This window comes from Phyllobates terribilis, unplaced genomic scaffold (genome assembly GCF_046119375.1).
Source record: "Phyllobates terribilis strain yellow unplaced genomic scaffold, ASM4611937v1 Scaffold_8__6_contigs__length_399053987, whole genome shotgun sequence".
Lineage (NCBI taxonomy): Eukaryota > Metazoa > Chordata > Amphibia > Anura > Dendrobatidae > Phyllobates > Phyllobates terribilis.
In genome coordinates, this window is record NW_027362768.1 from 335,089,009 (window position 1) to 335,111,665 (window position 22,657).

At 43.5% G+C, this 22,657-nt stretch overlaps 1 protein-coding gene across 3 annotated transcripts; it reads left to right on the forward strand.

Moving 5' to 3' along the window:
- The first annotated feature begins 3,163 nt into the window (after nt 1-3,163).
- CEP15 (centrosomal protein 15) lies at nt 3,164-12,859 on the forward strand. Of its 3 annotated transcripts, XM_073642755.1 has the most exons (5): nt 3,164-3,295; nt 5,569-5,639; nt 8,962-9,073; nt 9,497-9,571; nt 11,927-12,859. In XM_073642755.1, exons 2-5 carry the CDS (start codon nt 5,587-5,589, stop codon nt 12,110-12,112), a joined length of 426 nt encoding a protein of 141 aa, XP_073498856.1. In that variant the 5' UTR covers nt 3,164-3,295; nt 5,569-5,586; the 3' UTR covers nt 12,113-12,859. The 3 variants fall into 3 exon arrangements, with proteins under 3 accessions (XP_073498856.1, XP_073498858.1, XP_073498857.1); XM_073642757.1 differs by lacking the exon at nt 9,497-9,571; XM_073642756.1 differs by lacking the exon at nt 5,569-5,639 and having other exon boundaries at nt 3,171-3,295.
- The last annotated feature ends 9,798 nt before the right edge of the window (nt 12,860-22,657 follow it).

Consider the following 22,657-nt stretch of genomic DNA (forward strand, 5'->3'; position numbering starts at 1 on the left):
TTTAATAACTGCAGTCTGCCCTTAAGATGGCCGCACTTCCTCTTCCTGTGTTTCACATCACCTCAGATTGTAGCTCCACCTCTGCCATTCTGTATGCATTTTGCAGTCTTTTAGTTATATTTAAGCAACAGTGACATCTTGTGACCGAATGACAACATTACTGCAGATGACTAAACATATTTACAACAGGAACAGTATTATACTAATGAGGACACAGATATATCCATTTATACCACCCTGGTGAGCCAACACACATCTCACACCGGCACTTGCCAACACTGACAGAAGAGGGCCCCTGTGCGAGAACAATGCAAAGGCTCTTTGCAATCCAATAGATTATCATAATGCACAATTCCACATGTTTTGTAGGTGGAAATGGGCTCCTTTACCTCTTGTTGCCTCCCGTGAGGCCACACAGGATGTATCCATCCCTGGGTGCTGAATCATCACTAAGGAAGCTGTGACCATGGGGTTAAACAGTGGACTGTCTCTAGTGGAGCATGTGATATGATTGTTGTCATGGGATGGGCTGAGAGGGAAAAGGACTGATCGTTCAGCCAGTGCAGATAGCAACAGGGTAAGGTCTCTAATGCATTAAGAGTAAGAATAGTTGCCAGCCCATCCAGAGACATTGCTCATGTATTAAAGACCCCACCGTTACCCTCGGGAAGGAGAATGCTATATCCATAGTGAAGAATAATATACAGAAGCAGTGATATGCCCACAAGGAGTACGCCCAAAACCAGGGACAAGTGTACACTACTGCTCAACAGTCCCCGATCCACCAGGACTGTCCCAAAACTGGGGAGCTTTCCGGCAAGGTCAAGGTAGGTCAGGACTTAAGCTGTATCAGTGTCCTCATGACATATGTATAGCTGAAAAGAATTGTGGAGCAGAAAACCATCAGATCACTAGTCCACTGCTCAGTCTTTGTACAGACTGATGGCCATGCCGGGTCACTTGACTAGGTAGCAGAGACGTGGAGCAGGACACACTGGCAAGATATCTGCATTGTTGTAACAAAGCTGTGGAGGAGGTGGAAACAGTAGGAAGTAGGACCATCATACTGTAGGAAAAGGATGATGACGGGGGTGTATCATGCCACATGTTGCGGGAACTGCGGGGGTCCATCATGCCGCGTGTTGTGAGAACTGCGGGGGTGCATCATGCTGCGTGTATCATACCGCGTGTTGGGGAACAGTAGGGGTGTATCATGCTGTGTGTTGTGGGTACTGCTGGGGTGTATCATGCCGCGTGTTGCGGGAACTGCTGGGGTGTATCATGCCGCATATTATGGGAACTGCTCAGGTGCATCATGCCGCATGTTGAGGGTACTGCTGGGGTGCATCATGCCGCGTATTGCGAGAACTGCTGGGGTGCATCATGCCGCGTGTTGAGGGTACTGCTGGGGTGCATCATGCTGCGTGTTGATGGTACTGCTGGGGTGCATCATGCCGCATGTTGTGGGAACTCAGGCAACTCAGCTGCTACAGAACCTCTTTTTGAAAATGGGTAGGTTGATTTAAAAAAAAAAAAAAATCCTTGCATCTCTGATGTATTCTGTTCTGTGGCAGTTGAGGGGTTCGTTTTATGACGTTCTGCAGCAATCAGGACACATAGCTGTATAGTAAAGGCTACAGCTGCTGAAGAACCTCTTTTTAAATAAGAGCAATACATGTCATTCATTCCGGGGTTGATATAGGAGAAGAAGCTTAGTGCAAAAGTGATCTACGTACTCCAGGAAGAGGTGAGAAGTGTTTCTGGTGTGCCGCTCATCTCTGCTTTGTAGATCAGAATGTGATGTTTAACCCTTTCTGGCTCCGTAACATACTGTTACATTATCGAAAGAACTGAAAAGGAGTATAAGTTGGCATACATGCAACGTGTAGGAACATGTTCACACTGGCCATTAAACAGACAAAACCTAAGATAGAAACAAAATGGACATATACCCTGCTGTAAGTAAGAAGCAATATTTGGTATTGATGAGTCCATATAAGTCTGATTTATCAAAAGGAAAGATAATTGATTCATAAAGGGAAACATCATTAAGAAAATAAAACACAGAATAAACAAAAAGATAATATTAGCATTTTTCGGTTGTCACACCTTGCCAAAAAAAAAAGCAATAAAAAGAAATCAAAATGTTGAATGCGCCCCAAATTGATATAAATTAAAAACTATAGCTCTGCATTCAAAAAAAACAAAAAGAAAAAAAACAAAAACAAAAATAAAACACACCGAGTCCTCACACAGCTCAAATCAACAGAAAAAAAAAATTAAAAATTAATTACACATACATAAATATATAATATATATATACAGGTCTGCTGGCAGCAACGTCACATATGCATATATTATATATATATATATATATATATATATATATATATATATATATATATTTATTTTTTTTCCCGGGAAAATTAGAAGTCAATTTTTTTTAAATAAAGTTAAGATTTTCTTTAAGTCGCTAAAATAAAAAAAAATATAGAATAAATAATAATAATAATAATATACTATATACTACTACTCCTGCTGTTATTGTACTGACCTGAAGGAATGTTACCAGGTGATTTTTACCACACACTGATCATAAAAACTAAATGTATTTTTTTTTCTTCTGCACTTTTTTTTTCTTGTTTTTCAGACCATTTAAAATAAAATCCAAATCTAAATAATAATAATAATAATAATAATAATAATAATAAAATAAGGGGTGCCTTGCAAAACTACAACTCAACCCCCAAATAAGCCCTTGTCAACAGTTAAAAAAAAAAGAAGTAATTATGGGATCTTAGAAGTAGCAGAGAGAATTTAATAAAAGCACAAAAATAAAAGTTGTCTGCTGGATGTGGTGAGAAGGGGTTAAAAAAAAGCAACTTATAGTTGCTAAAGTGGGGGGCATTGCATCTCCCCTTTAAAACAAATAATTGGCATTCTTAGTAATAAAAGAAAAAAAAAACCTTTGATGAATAATCAGCCATTATCCATCTGCAATTTAGCAGAATAGTTTATGCAGCGATCTCGTGCAATTATACAAAACTGACACTAGAGGGCGGCAACACACAAGCATTTGTATTTTTCAGCCTGCAAATAAAGAGGATGAGTGAATCAATGAGGGGCGGGGCTAATAGAACCACATGATCTGTTTGGCCCAATCATACGCCACTTCCGGCTGGTTGCCGTGGTTGTGACTGTACACGGAAGTAAACAAGCAGGGGGGACTGCTGGTCGCAGCTGCCGCAGAACTTCTTCTTAGCTCGTCTATGACTAACAGCAGGTTCTTCCACAGGTGACTGTCTGCAGACAATACCTTATGTTCTTTTTATGCTGAAATCCTGGGCATTAACCCTTACAGTAACTGACAGCAAGCAGTGATCTTGAAAGTGGGGAAAAAAGGGGGTAAATGTATTGCTTTTGCGCCATTTATGGTGTGTTTGGACAAAAAATATTTTTTTGTGTTTTTTTTATTATTTTGTGACATTGGAAACTATTTTTTCCTGGTGTTTTCACAAATGTAAAAAAAAATAAAAAAATCTTATGGGAAAAGTGCCCCCCCCCCCCCCCCAAAAAAAAAAAAAAAAGCATACCCACACTGCAGCAGCAAAGTATATGGGATTAATTATAGAGGTTGATGGTTGATCTGTAGGTGATCAGTATGAGATCCATGGGGGTCCGACACCAATCAGCTGACATCTGCCTCCGCTCTGAGGTAAGGACGGGAACACGGCAGCACTGGAAATTGTCTAGTGGCCACTGCCATGTACTGCAGCTCAGCTCCTGCTCACTTTTAAGGGAAATTGCAGAGAATTCTTGCCTTAAACGGGATTGATCCCTTTAAGTTAAATTTTTTCTTTAAAGCTATATTAGTAGTAAAAATGTAAAAGAAAAAAAGACCCTCACCTTACTCACCCTCCCCAGGTCCAGCACTGAGTCTTCGTCGTCGTTCTTGGTGTTTCGTATTGTCTGCAGCGCTGACGTCACATCAATGGCGCTGCAGTCAATAACTGAGCTCGGCGTCACATCGATGGCGCTGCAGTCAATAACTGAGCTCGACGTCACATCGATGGCGCTGCAGTCAATAACTGAGCTCGACGTCACATCGATGGCGCTGCAGTCAATAACTGAGCTCGACGTCACATCGATGGCGCTGCAGTCAATAACTGAGCTCAGCGGCTCCACCCAAGTGAATGGCATGAGACGCTGAGCTTTTATGTAAAGGTCCGACGTTAACAGGCCAAGAACGGACTGCGAAGTCCCGGCTGACCCACGGCCCGTTCAGACATCGCAGTTACCACGCAATCCATTGGACCTGTGAATTGTGGTGAGCGGTCGTCGTCTTAGGTGGGATTCACATCTGCCCCGATCAGCTGATCAAGAGGACATTGCACTGTGAGATTTCCCTACTCTTCTGGGAGGTCTCCCTTTTCCCCCCAAAGTTCTTCTGGACTTTTGGGAGAGGTGACAGGTCTCATGTACGATCATCGAGGGGCTCTGTCGTATGTCTGCGGTCAGCGTTTTATTTACTGATGTAATATATTCTATGGAGCTATTATGACAATTTTCTTTGTTTTGACAAATTCCACAAATAAAAAAGAAAAAGAATACACACGTCTCCCACGCTGCATCTCTTGGGGTAGGCTTTTCACTTACTAGAAGTTTGGGAAACCTAAATCATTTTATAGAAACTAATAACACACCGACTTACAAACGAATGAAAAATGGATCCAACACACTGATAGAAAATAAAACACCCAAAAACTGTGTGTGAATTTGCACCAAAGTCAGCGAAAGTGGCATCTAAGATTTCTCTAGTGTCAGAAACTTTTCCTTAGAGGACCCCATGGCTGCCGTTCATGGGCACTAATAATATCCAGTTTTTTTAGGACTCCTCTAAAGAAAAGGGAAAGCGCTTCCTTCGATAGTTTTGGGTAAAGACAGTAAGACCCGCTGGTGTGTGAGAAAGGACTGACACTACCCTATAGTATAAAGGGACAACTGAGAGCAGATCCCGCGGCCATTGAGTGAGTAATCTGCAGCTGCAGACACTTTGCATTGGACATTGTCAGCTCCTATAGAAGTAAAAAGTAAAATTACAGTATTTTACTCACTTATATAGAGCCATTAATTCCACAGTGCATTCCAGACATCATCACTGTCCCCATCGGGGCTCACAATCTACATTCCCTATTAGTATGTCTTTAGAGTGTGGGAGGAAACCGGAGAACCCAGAGGAAACCCACACAAACACGGGGAGAACATACAAACTCCTTGCAGATGTTGTCCTTGGTGGGATTTGAACCCAGGACCCCAGCGCTGCAAAGCAACAGTGCTAATTACTGAGCCACCGTGCTGCGCTGCAGTACCTGGAAACGGACACCACAGGCTATGTAAAGCTGTGACATTTGGGTGCTGTACACTGAGCACATCTGATCACTATCGGACCCCCCATCGATTTGACAGCACTGACCACTTTAAAAAGTGAGGTCATCAATACCGACAACCCCTTTAAGTAAAGCATTTAACCCCCTCTATTCCATTGACCGATTTCTTCATTTGTTTCAGGAGACCAAAGAAAACAAAATGACTTTGTATCGATCAAGAGAGTCTGAGTTACAGACGCTACATGCAGCCATGTAAGTGCCTCGTTACGTAGCCTCGCACCCGGCACAGTCGCCCCCGGCGGGGAACACGTGACTATTACCATATGTTGTGACTGCATCAGATCTGTTTCTGTTCACGTCTCAGTAGCACATCCACACGGTGCCATCTCCGGCACAAGGCGATGTAAAGCGAGAACGCAGCGCGCGCCGGATGGCAGGTCATGTACATAAATAGCTACGTAAAGAAAACTTCAAGTCTGCTGACTACAGAGTGGTGACGATCAGTCTCATTGCTTCTGTTCCCGGCTCCTGATCTAGAATTCATACCATTGAGCGGAAAGGGTAAATGCAACTGCAAACGGAGCACAAAGTGGGTCTCTCGTTATTACAAACCAGTTTTTAATCGTTCAGACACAATGTCACTGGCGCAGCTCAACTCCCAATGGGGACAATCCCCTTAAAGATCTCTGCACAGAAGATGAGGAGCGCTGTTGCGCAGGGGGGAAAACAAAAAAAAAAAAAGAGTCAAAGTGGCATCGGTCCCTTTGGCCTGGGGTCTCGCGTGTTTAACACCCACCAATCTTAAAGGGGTTGTCCTACAATTATAACTAATAATTACATTGCACTTCTGATATGGAAACAAGTGTCGATTTACCAAATTCAAGGAATGGCCGCCTTCGCTGTTATAATGGAGCGGCGGCCTCGAATGAATGCTGACGCTCCATTTATTGTCTATGGGACTGATGGAGACAGTCGAGAATAGCGCTCCAGCTTTCTTCATTAGTCCCCTAAACAAGAGGTTGAGAGGTCAATCTCACGATCGGGGGTCCCAACGATGGGAAAAAAAAAATCATCTTTTCTATAGAAAAGCACAACTATATAGAGATCACTTTGGGTCTATAGTATATACACGGCTCAAAAAAACAAAGGGAACACTGAAATAACACATCCTAGATCTGAATGAATGAAATATTCTCATTGAATACTTTGTTCTGTACAAAGTTGAATGTGCTGACAACAAAATCACACAAAAATCATCAATGGAAATCAAATTTATTAACCAATGGAGGCCTGGATTTGGAGTCACCCCCAAAATTAAAGTGGAAAAACACACTACAGGCTGATCCCACTTTGATCTAATGTCCTTAAAACAAGTCAAAATGAGGCTCAGTATTGTGTGTGGCCTCCACGTGCCTGTATGACCTCCCTACAACGCCTGGGCATGCTCCTGATGAGGTTGCGGATGGTCTCCTGTGGGATCTCCTCCCAGACCTGGACTAAAGCATCCGCCAACTCCTGGACAGTCTGTGGTGCAACGTGACATTGGTGGATGGAGCGAGACATGATGTCCCAGATGTGCTCAATCGGATTCAGGTCTGGGGAACGGGCGGGCCAGTCCATAGCTTCAATGCCTTCATCTTGCATGAACTGCTGACACACTCCAGCCACATGAGGTCTGGCATTGTCCTACATTAGGAGGAACCCAGGGCCAACCGCACCAGCATATGGTCTCACAAGGGGTCTGAGGATCTCATCTTGGTACCTAATGGCAGTCAGGCTACCTCTGGTGAGCACATGGAGGACTGTGCGGCCCTCCAAAGAAATGCCACCCCACACCATTACTGAACCACTGCCAAACCAGTCATGCTGAAGGATGTTGCAGGCAGCAGATCGCTCTCCACGGCGTCTCCAGACTCTGTCACGTCTGTCACATGTGCTCAGTGTGAACCTGCTTTCACCTATGAAGAACACGGGGCGCCAGTGGCGACTTTGCCAATCCTGGTGTTCTGTGGCAAATGCCAAGCGTCCTGCACGGTGTTGGGCTGTGAGCACAACCCCCATCTGTGGACATCGGGCCCTCATACACCCTCATGGAGTCGGTTTCTAACCGTTTGTGCAGACACATGCACATTTGTGGCCTGCTGGAGGTCATTTTACAGGGCTCTGACAGTGCTCTTCCTGTTGCACAAAGGCGGAGGTAGCGGTCCTGCTGCTGGGTTGTTGCCTTCCTACGGCCCCCTCCACGTCTCTTGGTGTACTGGCCTGTCTCCTGGTAGCGCCTCCAGCCTCTGGACACTACGCTGACAGACACAGCAAACTTTCTTGCCACAGCTCGCATTGATGTGCCATCCTGGATGAGCTGCACTACCTGAGCAACTTCTGTGGGTTGTAGAGTCCGTCTCATGCTACCACGAGTGTGAACGCACAACCAACATTCAAAAGTGACCAAAACATCAGCCAGAAAGCATTGGTACTGAGATGTGGTCTGTGGTCCCCACCTGCAGAGCCACTCCTTTATTGAGTGTGTCTTAATAATTGCCAATAATTTCCATCTATTGTCTATTCCATTTGCACAACAGCATGTGAAATTGATTGTCAATCAGTGTTGCTTCCTAAGTGGACAGTTTGATTTCACAGAAGTTTGATTTACTTGGAGTTATATTCTGTTGTTTAAGTGTTCCCTTTATTTTTTGAGCAGTGTACTATCTACAGGTCTGGAGAAAAAAAAAGGATTAAGTAAATTTTGAGTTAACCCTTTTATCAAGAGTCAGAATTGATCATCCAGTGAAACATCTCATTACGTTTCAGTTCTGCGATGGAAACAAGAGCAATAAATGGCACAGTCTTTCCTTTATTTCTAACACTACTGACGCCAGGCTTCATCGATGGCGTATTAAAGGGGATCTGTCACAATCTGTCAGGGGTATAATGTCCTATCGAAAATGTGACAGGGAACCCGGTTCCATCACTTGGTCACACGCTGTACTTTTATTAATATCAGTGTTTATTCGCTGCAACGGGAACAAAGCACAGAGTTTTCTTATTCTGAGTGGGGAAGTAACCAAAGCCTCACAAGTTTCCGAGAGGGGTTTTCCACTCTTTTTTTAAAATTGAGCAGGGATTCTTACAAAAGGAAGAAACAAGCCTTATTTACCACTGGAATCAGAGGGGGCGACATAGAGACGTGCGCCGGACCAGAGTGGGGGGGGGGGGGTCGACTTCGAGACGTGCGCCGAGCCAGAGGGGGGGGGGGGGGGCGACATCGAGACGTGCGCCACACCGGGGGGGGGGGGGGGCCACATCGAGACGTGCGCCACACCAGAGGGGGGGGGCGACATCGAGACGTGCGTCACACCAGAGGGGGGGGGGGGCGACATCGCGATCTCCAGTAACCAGAACCACAGATTGCCTCGGGCTCACATTATCACGTCGGAGACATCGGAGCAGCGGTGGTGGAGTGAGGGCAGAGTCCTGTGGCTAGTTTATTTTATAAGCATCCTTAGACTCTAGGAAGTTTTTAAAAATTAGTGAAAAAAACAAACCTTTAACTGTAATCTTCTTTTATTTTATTCAGACTTGCAGAAAAGAATAAACTTTTTGAGGAGATGAAGTTCAGTGATGAACAGCAGGAGTCGTACAGCAGGTTGTCGGAGGCCGCACATAGCAGGAATCAGGCACTTCTACGCGTAAGTGTTGTCAGAGCCTCCATGTAATCGTTGGATGAAACATCAGGTTTAGGGCACGTTCACATGTTCAGTATTTGTAAGCCAAAACAGAGAGGGTGATAAATACAGAAGTGGTGACGTGTTTCTATTATACTTTTCCTCTGATTGTTCCTCTCCTGATTTTGGCTTACAAATACTGATGTAAAATACTGACCAAATACTGAACAACTGTTCAAACCAAGCACTTACTTGTTTTCCATCTTTCTCCACCCCCTTCTTCCTTGATTGACAGCTCTGGGGCTTTATAGAGCCAGAGATAGATGGAAAACAAGTAGGTGGGAAGGTGCACTTAAATGTTTGCACATGCCAAGAGTGTGCCGAGCGCTTGTGCTTGGTTTGAATAGTCATTTCCCGTATAAAAACAAAATTATCTTCAATTTTTAGGATTTTCGGGAAACGGAGAAGAGTCTAAGGAGAAGATCACAAGTCACCCCTAGCCGCTCTGTCCTGAAGCTCGAGGTCATTCTTTTTCTAAGGCTACATTCACACATCCGTCTGACACCCCTAGTGCCGTGCATAGGACCCATAGAGCTTCATTTCTCCATCCATGTCTCCTGTCTGTGAGACGCAGAGCAGCACGTCCTATTCTCAGCAGAAGACAGACTTTGTCCTTCAGAGCTCCATCCAAGTTGCATCCGTTTATAACACCCATTGTTAAAGCACCACTCCAATGTTTATTTTTATTGCACTGCTGGAGTGGCGCTTTAATTTTAATTCCCCTCACCCTGTCTGATTCTCACCTACCGCCGCCTTCATCGGTTTCCAACTTCGCTCCCATCTGTCTCCGGTAAAAAGGGACCTGTCGGCAGCTCCAGTGTTTCATGGAGTGTCGCGGAGGTCACTTTACAATTCATCTGTATGAGAGCCTCGTTGTGGCCTCGTTCTGGCTCTGCATTGAGCTCTTGTGACGTAACTTCTGACTTCCGGCCAGTCAGAAGTTACGGGCACAAGATGGCGCCGCGGGACCGGAGCAGCGTCAGTAAAAGGTGAAGCCTCCGTATAAGAACGGAGGCAGGGGGCTTACATTTAAAGAGCCATTCCAGCACTGAAAAAACGAAAAAAAAGCAAAAAAAACGCTGAAGTGGTGCTCTAAGCATCAATGGAAAAAAAAAAGTTAAGTCTACCTACTTTAGGGGAAAAAAACGGAAGTATTTAGGATGACACCTGTGGATGGAGAGGGGGGAAAAAAAAAAAAGTGCTGCCATCATAGAGAAACAGATCTGAAGGTAGGCTCACACGACCGTTTTCTCTCTATCTGAGAAAAACGGTCGGATTATTTTGATCAGACGCTGATCAGAGCGGCATCAGTTTTTCTCTGACGTGGAGAGAAAAAAAATTGTTTCTCCACCTTCTTAATTCTAGAAGAGTACATCCAGCCTATTAACGGCAGCGCTTCCCAGGAATCACATCCAAAGATGATATTTTATATATATATATTTTTTTGATAAGTTAAAATAGAGGAGATACAACGCGTTTCGGATACAGTATATATCCTTCTTCAGGTATCATAAAAACACAGTACAAATCCAATTGAGAATTTGTGCTGTGTTTTTATGATACCTGAAGAAGGATATATACTGTATCCGAAACGCGTTGTATCTCCTATTTTAACTTATCAAATAAAAAAATATAAAATATCATCTTTGCATGTGATTCCTGGGAAGCGCTGCCGTTTATAGGCTGGATGTACTCTTCTTGATTTACTCATCCTGTGTGAGCCTATGTCTGGCTCTTTCACTTGGATACACCCGAGGCAAGCTGCAAGCCCTGTCCTTTGAAAAGTATCCCAGAGGGATTTTTGAGGATACACAATCTAAAGCCATATTAGTCTTCTATCAGGTGAGTGCATGAAATTGTGCACCCATCAAAGACTATAATATTGTGTTTACGCACTTAGGGCGCCGCGATTTGTCTGTTCTTTTCTCCCAAACAGGGTTTTTTTTGTATACCTTCTTAATTCTGACAGTTCGAGAAAATAGGATCACACTCGGATGTCATCCGAGTGTGGTCTGATGTTTTGTCACAGACCCATAGGCTTGTATTGCTGATTTTGATCCAACGTTCAGATCAAAATCGGACATATATCCAATTTTTTCCTTTAAGTAAAAAAAAAAAAACCGGACAAGTGCACAGCCTCATAGAATATCATAAGTACGAGTGCTATCTGTGACAACCACGCATAACACTCGCCCAAGATAATCGGTCGTGTGCACCAGCCCTCACAGATGTGTGAATACAGCCTCAGACTTACCTGCCAGGTATTCCAGTCTACACTCAATAGGTTTTAACTTAGTCCGGTGGGAATCTGACTGGGGGACAGTATCAGCCCCCAAGACTTCTAATAGAGCAGCAGGGCACATCCTCATAGGCCGCAGTTACGTTATCAGGGGTATACGGGAGAAGTTCCGGTTAGCGACGAGGTTCCCAACACTATAACCGACACCAATCTAGCAGTGAATAAAGGGGTATTCCCATCTACACAAACTGTCAGCTGTCTCCTACCATCAGATTTTGTATCAGCCATATTGTTGTCAATGACAGAAGCCTCTTTTTTTTGCCCCTTCTATGTAGGAGAGGTGAACAGTGAGGTCTAACATTGGAGGTACACTATAAAGGGGTTGTCAGGCACCCACCGACGACGTCACGCCTCCATATTCCTGCTGGGACTTGTGCACAATCGGCATATATCACGCATGCATCCCGGCAAGTATGTGTAGGCGCGGCATCACTGGCACCGCACAACCTCTTTACCCTATTCTTAATGCCAACATTGGAAAAGAATAGACTTCAACCTGTTTTTTTTATGTATTTCAGAGTGAATATTGGGAGTCTGTGGAACAAGAACTTCCTAAATGGGAGCAATTTCTACTCGGAAAATCTCAGTTGCCGTTTGGCATGACACAAACCCAGCAAAGGCCGAGACATTCCCAAACTATGCAGACCCCAAAGAGAAAGACCCTGCCGCCTTCTGGCTGCAGCCCGAACACTTTCCCACGATAGCCCCATATCACCGGCTGGGTCCAGCCATCTTTGTACCCCGGTTGCAGCTGCTTGGAAATCATACAGTTTGTAGTTCAGAGAATGCTGACTTCATCAACACCCGGACGGTGGAAACAACAGATCCTGTATGAGGAAGGACACGCTGAGAGTTGTAGCTTGATGACAGATGGACATGTAGTTTAAAACTTTTGCGTTTTTTTCCCCCTAAACAAAATACTATAATTGTGTGTACCATAGATCTAATGGCATACTAGGATCACACAGGGGGCTTCATTCAATAATCCACATACATAAAACAATAGGATAGGAATTATAAACCTGCATATGTGTGGTGAGCAGAAAGTAATGGGCCAATAAACACAAACATAGAAAAAACCCTTAACGAAGCTAGGTGCAAAACGCGCGTCGGGTGCAGTTCTCTTCTTGACTGGTGAGGTTACTTTATGCCATTGTGCATTTTTATAGTTCAATTTACATACTCTTTCTTCCTCATGGTACCTTTTACCATTGTGTATTACGTACATTGGTATCCTTCGGCAATAGCGCACGCCTTAATATTTTGTCTTGTACCTTATTACATATTTATTAATGATGAATACATAATTTAAGGATACATTCTGAGAGTTCCCCTTCTTTCTCTGTATGCAATATTGTGATCATATTTTAGTACCATACATTATGTTGGTGTTTCTCATTCATGTATCTTACCTTTTTAATCAATATTTAATAAAAAAAAATTTATTCTTATGTATCGTACCGTGCACTGATCCTTAAGTAGGAAAGGAAATCTGCTCTATAAAGCACACGCACTGCTATAAAAAGGTCTTCGGCTTCATGCACAAGGCCTGGTTTTTAGGCAGGGTCCACCCTGTAAGATGAACACAATACACAGTAATGTAATAATGACATTTCCATGCACACGTTCCATCTTATGTCACTTCACAGTTCGGAAACCCTAAGAGTTTGTTTACATGCAGCATTTTTACCGCATTTTTTTTACGCTGCAGTTTATTGCACCAGCAAAACGGATGCGATTTCTGCAATCTCATGCACATGCCGCTTATTTTTTTCCTTGCAGATCCAAGTCTGCAACATTTCTATTTTTGCAGTATTTTTTGCAGTGTTTTTTTTACCCGAATGAATGAGGAAAAGAAGGCATCAAAAACGCTCGTGGTTTACGCATTGTTATTCCTGCCAATAGATGCAAATCCTCACCATGTACACATACCCTTAAGTGGTTAAAAGAAGTGACAAGCGCATCCTGCGGGCGGCTTCCGCTAGGAATAATGACACCAAAACTGCCGGCGAAGCCGCCATAGGATAACAGCAGATTGGAAAAAAATCGGCGTCTAAAAAGACACAATGTGTACAAAGCCTTAGCCTCCGATTCATCAAGGCTTGCATTTTGCACACCAGTCCTGACGAAAGATCTGCTAGAGTAAAATATGCCAAATTCATTGTCGGTGCTGGCGTCAAAAATACAAAATTTGCAACATTTTTATACAACTATGGGTTAACCTTTTTTTCCAGGATTCTGCTGCAAACTGTATAAAGAATTGAGTCTTAATGTCGCACATAACGGCGCAGTCCGATGGAAATCGGACCACAGTTCTCGGACTGGCCGGCGGCTCTCTGGCCCAAGTGTGACAGATGAATATAGATACATGTAGCTGTCACGCTGAGGTGGGGAGAGCCGCTGGCCAGTCTGGGCACTGCGTTCCGATTTCCATACGATTTATACGGCCGTCTGACTGCACCATAAAAACCAGACATCAGGCACAAGAACAGTGATCCGACAGGTGGAAATGGGCAGCGCTAAATGTTTCCTTTCTTTTACCCAGTACATTCTTTTTGCTACGTAAATCATCTCCAAATTTTGGAGTAAAAACAGCAAATTAAGCGCCAAAAAAGCCTTAAGTCCCATCCCCCCATAGTTATGACTCCAGCCCTTCTCCCATGCCTCCCAGTGGGGGACGATTGACTGATGTGCATCTGATCTATGCAGATCGAAAAGCCACTACGTTTTTAAAGTACCGGCCTTGTAGGAAATCTTGTGCAGATACAGGGCCGGGCTGTCCTTGCTTCTCCACTTGGATCCTCACCTGGACCATTGGCTGCACCATTATCCGGGGTGGAGAGCACGGGCGACTTCCAAATTCTGGAATCAAATTCCACTGTTCTTTCTAGGATTTAGGGTTCTCGTGTGCTGCCATATAGTGCAGCCGGGAATCGTGCCTTATATGCATCAGACATTAGGCCCAGTCTAACATTTAGGCCTGGTTCAGATGTCCTCAAATTGCACACAAGTCTCGGTCCTTGCGCTCTTCCATATTGCAGACTGGCTCCGTTGCTGCTTTCCATTACATGCACTATTCTGGTCTATAATGGCTCCACAGCACAGACAGCGCATATGCTTGTCTGAACGAGGCCATACACCTGTCTGATACGTCCTAGTACAGTCCATTTTATTTTTCTCGGATCCATACAAGCATCAGTTTTAAAAATGGTTCCGTGTGTTCGGAAGCCCTGAAAATGTTTTTTTAACCCCTGAGCGATTTTCCGCTTTCATTTTTTTTCCTCCGTCATAACTTTTTTATTTTTCCAGCCATATAGCCGTATGTTTTTTTTTTTTGGGATGAATTGTACTGTTGATTTTACCATACAATGTACTGGAAAATGGGAAAAAAAATTCCCAGTGCAGTGAAATTGCAAAAAAATGTGCAATTTCACAGTTGTTTTTTATTTATTTATCATGTTCAATATATGGTAAAACTGACCTGCCATTATGATTCTCCAGGTCAGTACGAGTACGCAGATACCAAACATGTATAGTTTTTATTTTATTTAAGTAGGGAAGAAAAATCAGAGATTTGTCCAAAAAAAAATTTTTTTTGCTTGTGTCTCCATTTTCCAAGACCCGTAACATTTTTATTTTTCAGGATCTTGCGCTGTGTGAGGACATATTTGTTGCGCGCCGAGCTGATGTTTTTATTGATACCATTTTTGTATAGATACGATGTTTTGATCGCCTCTTATTGCATTTTATTGCAATGTTGCAGTGGCCAAAAAACAGGAATTCTGGCGTTTCCATTTTTTTCATTATGCCATTTATTGATCTGATTAATTTATTTTATATTTTGATAGATTGGACATTTCTGACCAGCGATACCAAATATGTGTAATTTTTTATTGTTTTATTTTTAATAGAGCACTTTTGTGTTTTTTACTTTTTACTGTATTTAGTAATGCCCTTAGGCAACTTGAAGCTTCGATCGTCCGATCACTTGTGCTTTACATTGTAGTGCATCACTACTGTATGTGTAGCAGAAATCACATTCTTCTTTGAATCCTGGCCACGGATCTGCGTTCACAGGAAGATCGTGATGACAGGCACAGGGGGCTGTCATGAGAACCCACCAGCCTGCGATCATGTGACAGGCGTGCCGATGGGCAGGATCAATGCCGTGCTTCCTGTCAATCATTGACAGCAGCATTTAACTGGTTAACAGCTGCGGGTGAATTTCGGATCCACCAGCAGCTGTTAGAGACAGTTGATTGCTGATTAAATCAGTCATCATGTGTGGGGAAAGATGCGGGCTCGGCGCGTGAGCCCGCATCAAAGACATGGACATAGGCGATGACGTAAATAAGACGTGAAGGGTTTAAAGACAATATGTCAGCAGTTCCATAGACTACAATGCAGACTTGTTCTATCTATGAAGAACACAGTCTACATATGTGAAAAATAAGTGTCTGATTGAGGCCTCTTTCAGATGTCCATGTTTATACACGTATGCAAAAAATTGGTACGGTTAGCGGTGTCATCAGTGTTTTGCATCCGAATTTCATCAGTGTTTAGTCAATTTTTTTCCATCAGTGCTTTTCATGTATGGATAAATAAATTCCAAAGCTTCTTCTATTCATTGCAATGTTAATCATGGACTTATGTCACTGTCGTAAAGGGGCTTTACCAAGATTGAAAGTTACCTCTTCTTCATAGAAAAGGAAATAACTTACTGATCTCTAAGGGTCCTAATCCAGGGATCCCCACTAGTCCAGAAAATAGCCCCATCTTAAAAGGGTTATCCAGGACAATATACTTTTTTTTACTACTGGCCTAATAGGCAAGAATTGATAACTACCTTCCTGTTGTGCCCGGTGCCAATCTCTGTCGACACAGAACAATCACAGACCACTTCTGCCGGCAATTCAGCCGGTTCTACTGACCTCACATCGACAGAACAGCTTCTTCTCTTCAGCTCTGTTAACGGGATGTGACTGCTGACAACAAGTTGACTGACAGTCAGCTCCCTGCTGCCTAACTGCGGAGAGCCACCTGTCAATCAGTATGGCATCGGCAGTCACGCCCCGTTGACAGAGTGGCCCGGAAGAAGAAGAGCTGCTCTGTTGACGTTGGAATAGATGAATCGCCGGCAGGAGTGGTCAGTGACTGCGGGTAGAACAGGCAGGTAGTTGCCTCTGTTTTAGGCCCATAGTAAAAAAAGAAATAAAACACTCTTGGATAACCCCTTTGATGGAGCTGAGGTGGAATATGCGTACCTCCACTCTAATGTTTACGCGACTTCTGAAAATAACTGAGCGCTGTACTCCGCTTTCTCTGGCAATCTAATAGAACACATGAGTCATACTCCGGCCCTTGGGCCAAATCTGGCCCACAGGCTGGTTTTATTTGGCCCTCAACACCAAAACCACCACCCCTATGTGGGGCCATTATTCTGTACAGAGGACTATGTGGGGCCATTATTCTGTATGGAGGACTATGTGGGGCCCATTATTCTGTATGGATTACTATGTGGGGGCCCATTATTCTGTGTGGAGGACTATGTAGGGCTCATTATTCTGTATGGAGGACTATGTGGGGCCCATTATACTGTATGGAGGACTATGTGAGGCCCATTATTCTGTATGGAGGACTATGTGGGGCCCATTATTCTGTATGGAGGACTATGTGGGGCCATTATTCTGTATGGAGGACTATGTGGGGTCATTATTCTGTATGGAGGCCCATTATTCTGTGTGGAGGACTATGTGGGGATCATTATTCTGTATGGAGGACTATGTGGAGCCCATTATACTGTATGGAGGACTATGTGAGGCCCATTATTCTGTGTGGAGGACTATGTGGGGATCATTATTCTGTATGGAGGACTATGTAGGGCTCATTATTCTGTATGGAGGACTATGTGGGGCCCATTATTGTGTGTGGCGGACTATGTAGGGCTCATTATTCTGTATGGAGGACTATGTGGGGCCCATTATTGTGTGTGGCGGACTATGTGGGGCCCATTATTGTGTGTGGAGGACTATGTGGGGCCCATTATTGTGTGTGGAGGACTATGTGGGGCCCATTATTGTATGTGGTGGACTATGTGGGGCCCATTATTGTGTGTGGAGGACTATGTGGGGCCCATTATTGTATGTGGTGGACTATGTGGGGCCCATTATTGTATGTGGTGGACTATGTGGGGCCCATTATTGTGTGTGGAGGACTATGTGGGGCCCATTATTCGTTATGGAGGCCTTTGTGGGGCCTATTATTCGTTATGGAGGACTAGTTGGCCCCGCGACTTTGTCCAAGTTTTTCATTTTAGCCCTCTGTGTGTTTGAGTTGATATCCCTGCAATAGAGGATGCAAAAAGTGTAAGTGCGCAAGTTAGACCTCTGCTCTACTCTGACAGTGCTCAGCAGTGCCCCACTTTTCGCATCAGTGGGAATTCCAGCAATCAGGAAGATATCTTCTATCGATAAGGGGTTACGTTCAATCTTGGTAAAACTTTTACGGGCTGTTACCGTAACACGTTGATGTCAGAGACTTTGTTTTACACTTGTATAGAATCACACGATCCTCATCCTGTTCCGGATGTCGTCAGCATCACAGATTGCGATTCTGCCTGCATACTGCAGACTTTAATGGACTTAATGGGAATGTTCATTAAGTCCTTGATGGCCACCAGATGTCAGCGCTGCGCTCAGCAGACACTCAGGAATATCATTCGCTAAGCCAAATAACTGTTGATTAAACACATACTAATAATGACTAGCAAATGGGAGGAAATCTAGAAAATTAAACAGCTTTATTTGTGGTGTGAATGACAAGGAGAATCGATACTGGAAAAAGTGTTGGGGCTCACTCACACTAGCGTATAAATCAGACGAGTGCAATGCGAGAAAACATCGCATTACACTCTGACCAATGTTATTAAATGAGTCAGTGCTCATCTGCAAGTTTTTTCTCAGCTCTATTCGGACTGAGAAAAAAGCGCAGCATGCTGCGATTGCGAGAATCGGATCGTACTCACCAATGCAATTCAATGGTTGCAATAAAAAAAATCGTGATTACTGGCAATGGCTGCTGCTGCAGTCTCCGGTTCTCATGCTGTGATGAACCGTGACGTCAATAAGGTTATCGCAGGTCACACCCGCTGATGTCACCGCTTGTCACAGCAGCCGGGTTCTCGCGCTGCGCAGCGTGAGGCCAGGCAGTGGCTGCTGCTCCTGTGTATGGAGCTTTGTTCTCTGAATGAGGCTTCATACTCTGGACGAAGAAGACAGGAATCATCATGGGATCTCCATTTTTTGGATTACGGTGGACCAGTTTGGATTACTTTTTTTTTTTTTATAATAAATGGGTAAAAGAGGGTAATTGTCGGGGAGTGCTTTTTACAAATAAGGACTTTTACAGTGGGTACGGAAAGTATTCACACCCATTTAAATTTTTCACTCTTTGTTTCATTTCAGCCATTTGTTAAATTCTAAAAAGTTCATTTTTTTCTCATTAAAGTACACTCTGCACCCCATCTTGATTGAAAAAAAACTGAAATGTAGAAATTTTTGCAAATTTATTAAAAAAGAAAAGCTGAAATATCACATGGTCATAAGTATTCAGACTCTTTGCTCAGACACTCATATTTAAGTCACATGCTGTCCATTTCCTTGTGATCCTCCTTTAGATGGTTCTACTCCTTCATTGGAGTCCAGCTGTGTTTAAAACACACACCTGTCTATATAAGACCTCACAGCTCACAGTGCATGTCAGACCAAATGAGAATCATGAGCTCAAAGGAACTGCCCAAGGAGCTCAGAGACAGAATTGTGGCAGGGCACAGATCTGGCCAAGGTTACAAAAGAATTTCAGCATTACTCAAGGTTCCTAAGAGCACAGTGGCCTCCATAATCCTTAAATGGAAGAAGTTTGGGACCACCAGAAGTCTTCCTAGGCCTGGCCGTCCAGCCAAACTGAGCAATCATGGGAGAAGAGCCTTGGTGAGACAGGTAAAGAATAATCCTAAGATCACCGTGGCTGAGCTGCAGGAGGGAGATGGGAGAAAGTTCCACAAAGTCAACTACCACTGCAGCCCTCCACCAGTCGGGCCTTTATGGCAGAGTGGCCCGACGGAAGCCTCTCCTCAGTGTAAGACATATGAAAGCCCACATAGAGTTTGCTCAAAAACACAAGAAGAACTCCCAGACTATGAGAAATAAGATTCTCTGGTCTGATGAGATGAAGATAGAACTTTTTGTGATAATTCTAAGTGATATGTGTGGAGAAAACCAGGCACTGCTCATCACCTGCCCAATACAATCCCAACAGTGAAACATGGTGGCGGCAGCATCATGCTATGGGGGTGTTTTTCAGCTGCAGGGACAAGACGGCTGGTTGCAATTGAAGGAAACATGAATGCGGCCAAGTGCAGAGATATCCTGGATGAAAACCTCTTCCAGAGTGCTCTGGACCTCAGATTTGGCTGAAGGTTCACCTTCCAGTAAGACAATGACCCTAAGCACACAGCTAAAATAACAATGGAGTGGCTTCAGAACAACTCTGTGACGATTCTTGACTGGCCCAGCAAGAGCCCTGCCCTAAACCCAATTGAGCATCTCCGGAGAGACCTGAAAATGGCTGTCCACCAACGTTCACCATCTAACCTGATGGAACTGGAGAGGATCTGCAAGTAAGAATGGCAGAGAATCCCCAAATCCAGGTGTGAAAAACTTGTTGCATCATTCCCAAGAAGACTCATGGCTGTACTAGCTCAAAAGGGTGATTCTACTCAATACTGAGCAAAGGGTCTGAATACTTATGACCATGTGATATTTCAGTTTTTCTTTTTTAATAAATTTGCAAAAATTTCTACATTTATGTTTTTTTTTCAGTCGAGATGGGGTGCAGAGTGTACTTTAATGAGAAAAATGAACTTTTTAGAATTTACCAAATGGCTGCAATGAAACAAAGAGTGAATATTTTAAAGGGGTCTGAATACTTTCCGTACCCACTGTATGTGTGTTTGTTTCTTTCTTTTGACTACTGGGTTAGTAATAGGCTGTCTGATAGACGTCTCTCCATTACTAACCCCAGGGACATCAGAGGACATTACACAGCTGACATCAATCCCAAAATCATTACCCCGATTGCCAACGTACCAGGTCAAGCAGGAGGGGCCGAGGCTAATGCTAGAATTGGCACATCTAATGGACTAATCTAGTCTTGTTAGGCTGGGATGGCGCCAATATTCATAGACCTTCCCAGCCTATCAATATCAGCCTGCAACTGTCTGCTTAGCCTTTTCTGGTTATTTAAAAATGGGGGGACCCCGCCATTTTTTTTTAGGGTCCCCACTTTTTATTAACCAGTAAAGGCTAAGCAAACAGCTGTGAGCTGATATTAATAGGCTGGCAAGCTCTATGGTTATTGGCCCCATCCCAAACTAATAAGACCAGCCCACAGCTGTCTGCTTTCCATTAGCTGGTTATTAAAAATAGGGGGGACCCCACAGTTTTTTTTTTTTTACATTTATGCCTAAAAATCTGCCGGATAAGATCCACAGAGCTTATTAAATATCTGACGTATCTGAAATATCTATTTCTGTATCTATCTGTCTACCTATCTAACAATCTATCTATCTATCTATCTATCTATATCTGTATATAACATTGCTTTATTAGCTAGAAAACTAGCTTTAAATTACATAGAGAATTACAGTATGTAAAAGATGATGTTAAAAACATTGCATACGGATGCTAGTTGAGAAAAATCGCATTGTAATAGCATGACACTCGTTCTACTTTTCTGGATCAACATCGGACCGATTTTTTTATACGCTAGTGTGACTCCAGCCTAAAGCCTACACAAGTCACCTCATTTTGAGGCCCAGGCTCCGGGATGACTTCTTGCATTTGATGTCCCATATTGTGATCTCTTATGGGTTTACAATGGAGAGTCTTGTGGTAAATGCATAGTAGAGATGAGCAAAAAGATTTGTAAGACCCTGGTCCAGACCATGTTGATAATCCGAGTCCTCTTCTGATTAGTAGCTCCAGTGTGATGTTATTGTTGCAGAGAGGTGCACGCATGACGTCACTCCCAGCCTACTAATCAGAAGGGGTCTTGGAGATGCTGGTAGGTAGGATGAGGTTCACCGAGCACTGGGCTAGTGACATGGCCGAGGGACCAGGAATCATTTTGCTCAACAGTCATGCATAGCGCGCATGTACAATCTTAGATAACACTTAGGTCTCATTCACACGTCCATGTTGTACGTATGTATTGTGTTCGTTGTTTTTACAGATGCAACATGTACCCATTATAATCTATGGTGCTATTCACATGTAAATGTTTTTGCACGGACCGTGTGTCTGTGCAAAACTCATGGAGACGTGTCCATTTTTCTCCGGTATCACACATTAAAAATGCCATTACAAGTCTACAGGTCCGTAAAAATCACATGCAGCATACGACAAAAAAAAACCGCTGTGTGCACACACACTTAGGATATTTTCACACTGAAAGGGTTTTTTTTTAGGAATTTTTAGAGCAGAAACTCTACAAAATCCTCTTTAAAAACTTGGAGTTTTCTGCTCAGTGGTTATGAGTCTATTTGCTGAGTTTTTGAAGCAAAAACTGAGCAGAAACTCAAAGTTCTTGAGGCATTTTGAAATTTGGAGAGATTCTGCTCAGTTTCCGCTCCAAAAAGACTCTGTGTGCATGTAGCCAATTTCTGCTCCAAAAACTCATCAAAAACACTCTGTGTGAACACACCCTTGGGCTATGTGCACATGATGTCTTTTTCAGGTGGCATCCACCTGAAAAGCGCCACAAAAACGCCCCATGAAATGGGAATAATGCACAGCAATGTCAAAACGACATTGCTGTGCACATGTTGTGTCTTGTGTCACTTCTTTTAACAGCTTCATGGATCTTAAAACGTGAAGTAGTTAAAACTAAAAATACTCATTCTTCGGGCAACTTTCACTTGGAAGCTGCCCGCTCTCTATTCTTCAAAGTATTGACTAAAATACTTCTCCGCAAGAATAACTGCAAAATCGAAGTTTCTTCAGGAAAATGACCGATGGCAGAGTTGCCAGGGCCGCGGGCAATTTAGAAGGCGTGCCCCCCCCACCGGTACCTGATGTATCACGTGACATGTCACATGATCCCCTTTGATAAATCATGTGATAGTTTATGTGAGTAACATACAGGTGCTCTGGTGCAGATCTGTAGATGGAAAAAGACAAAGATAGAGGTGC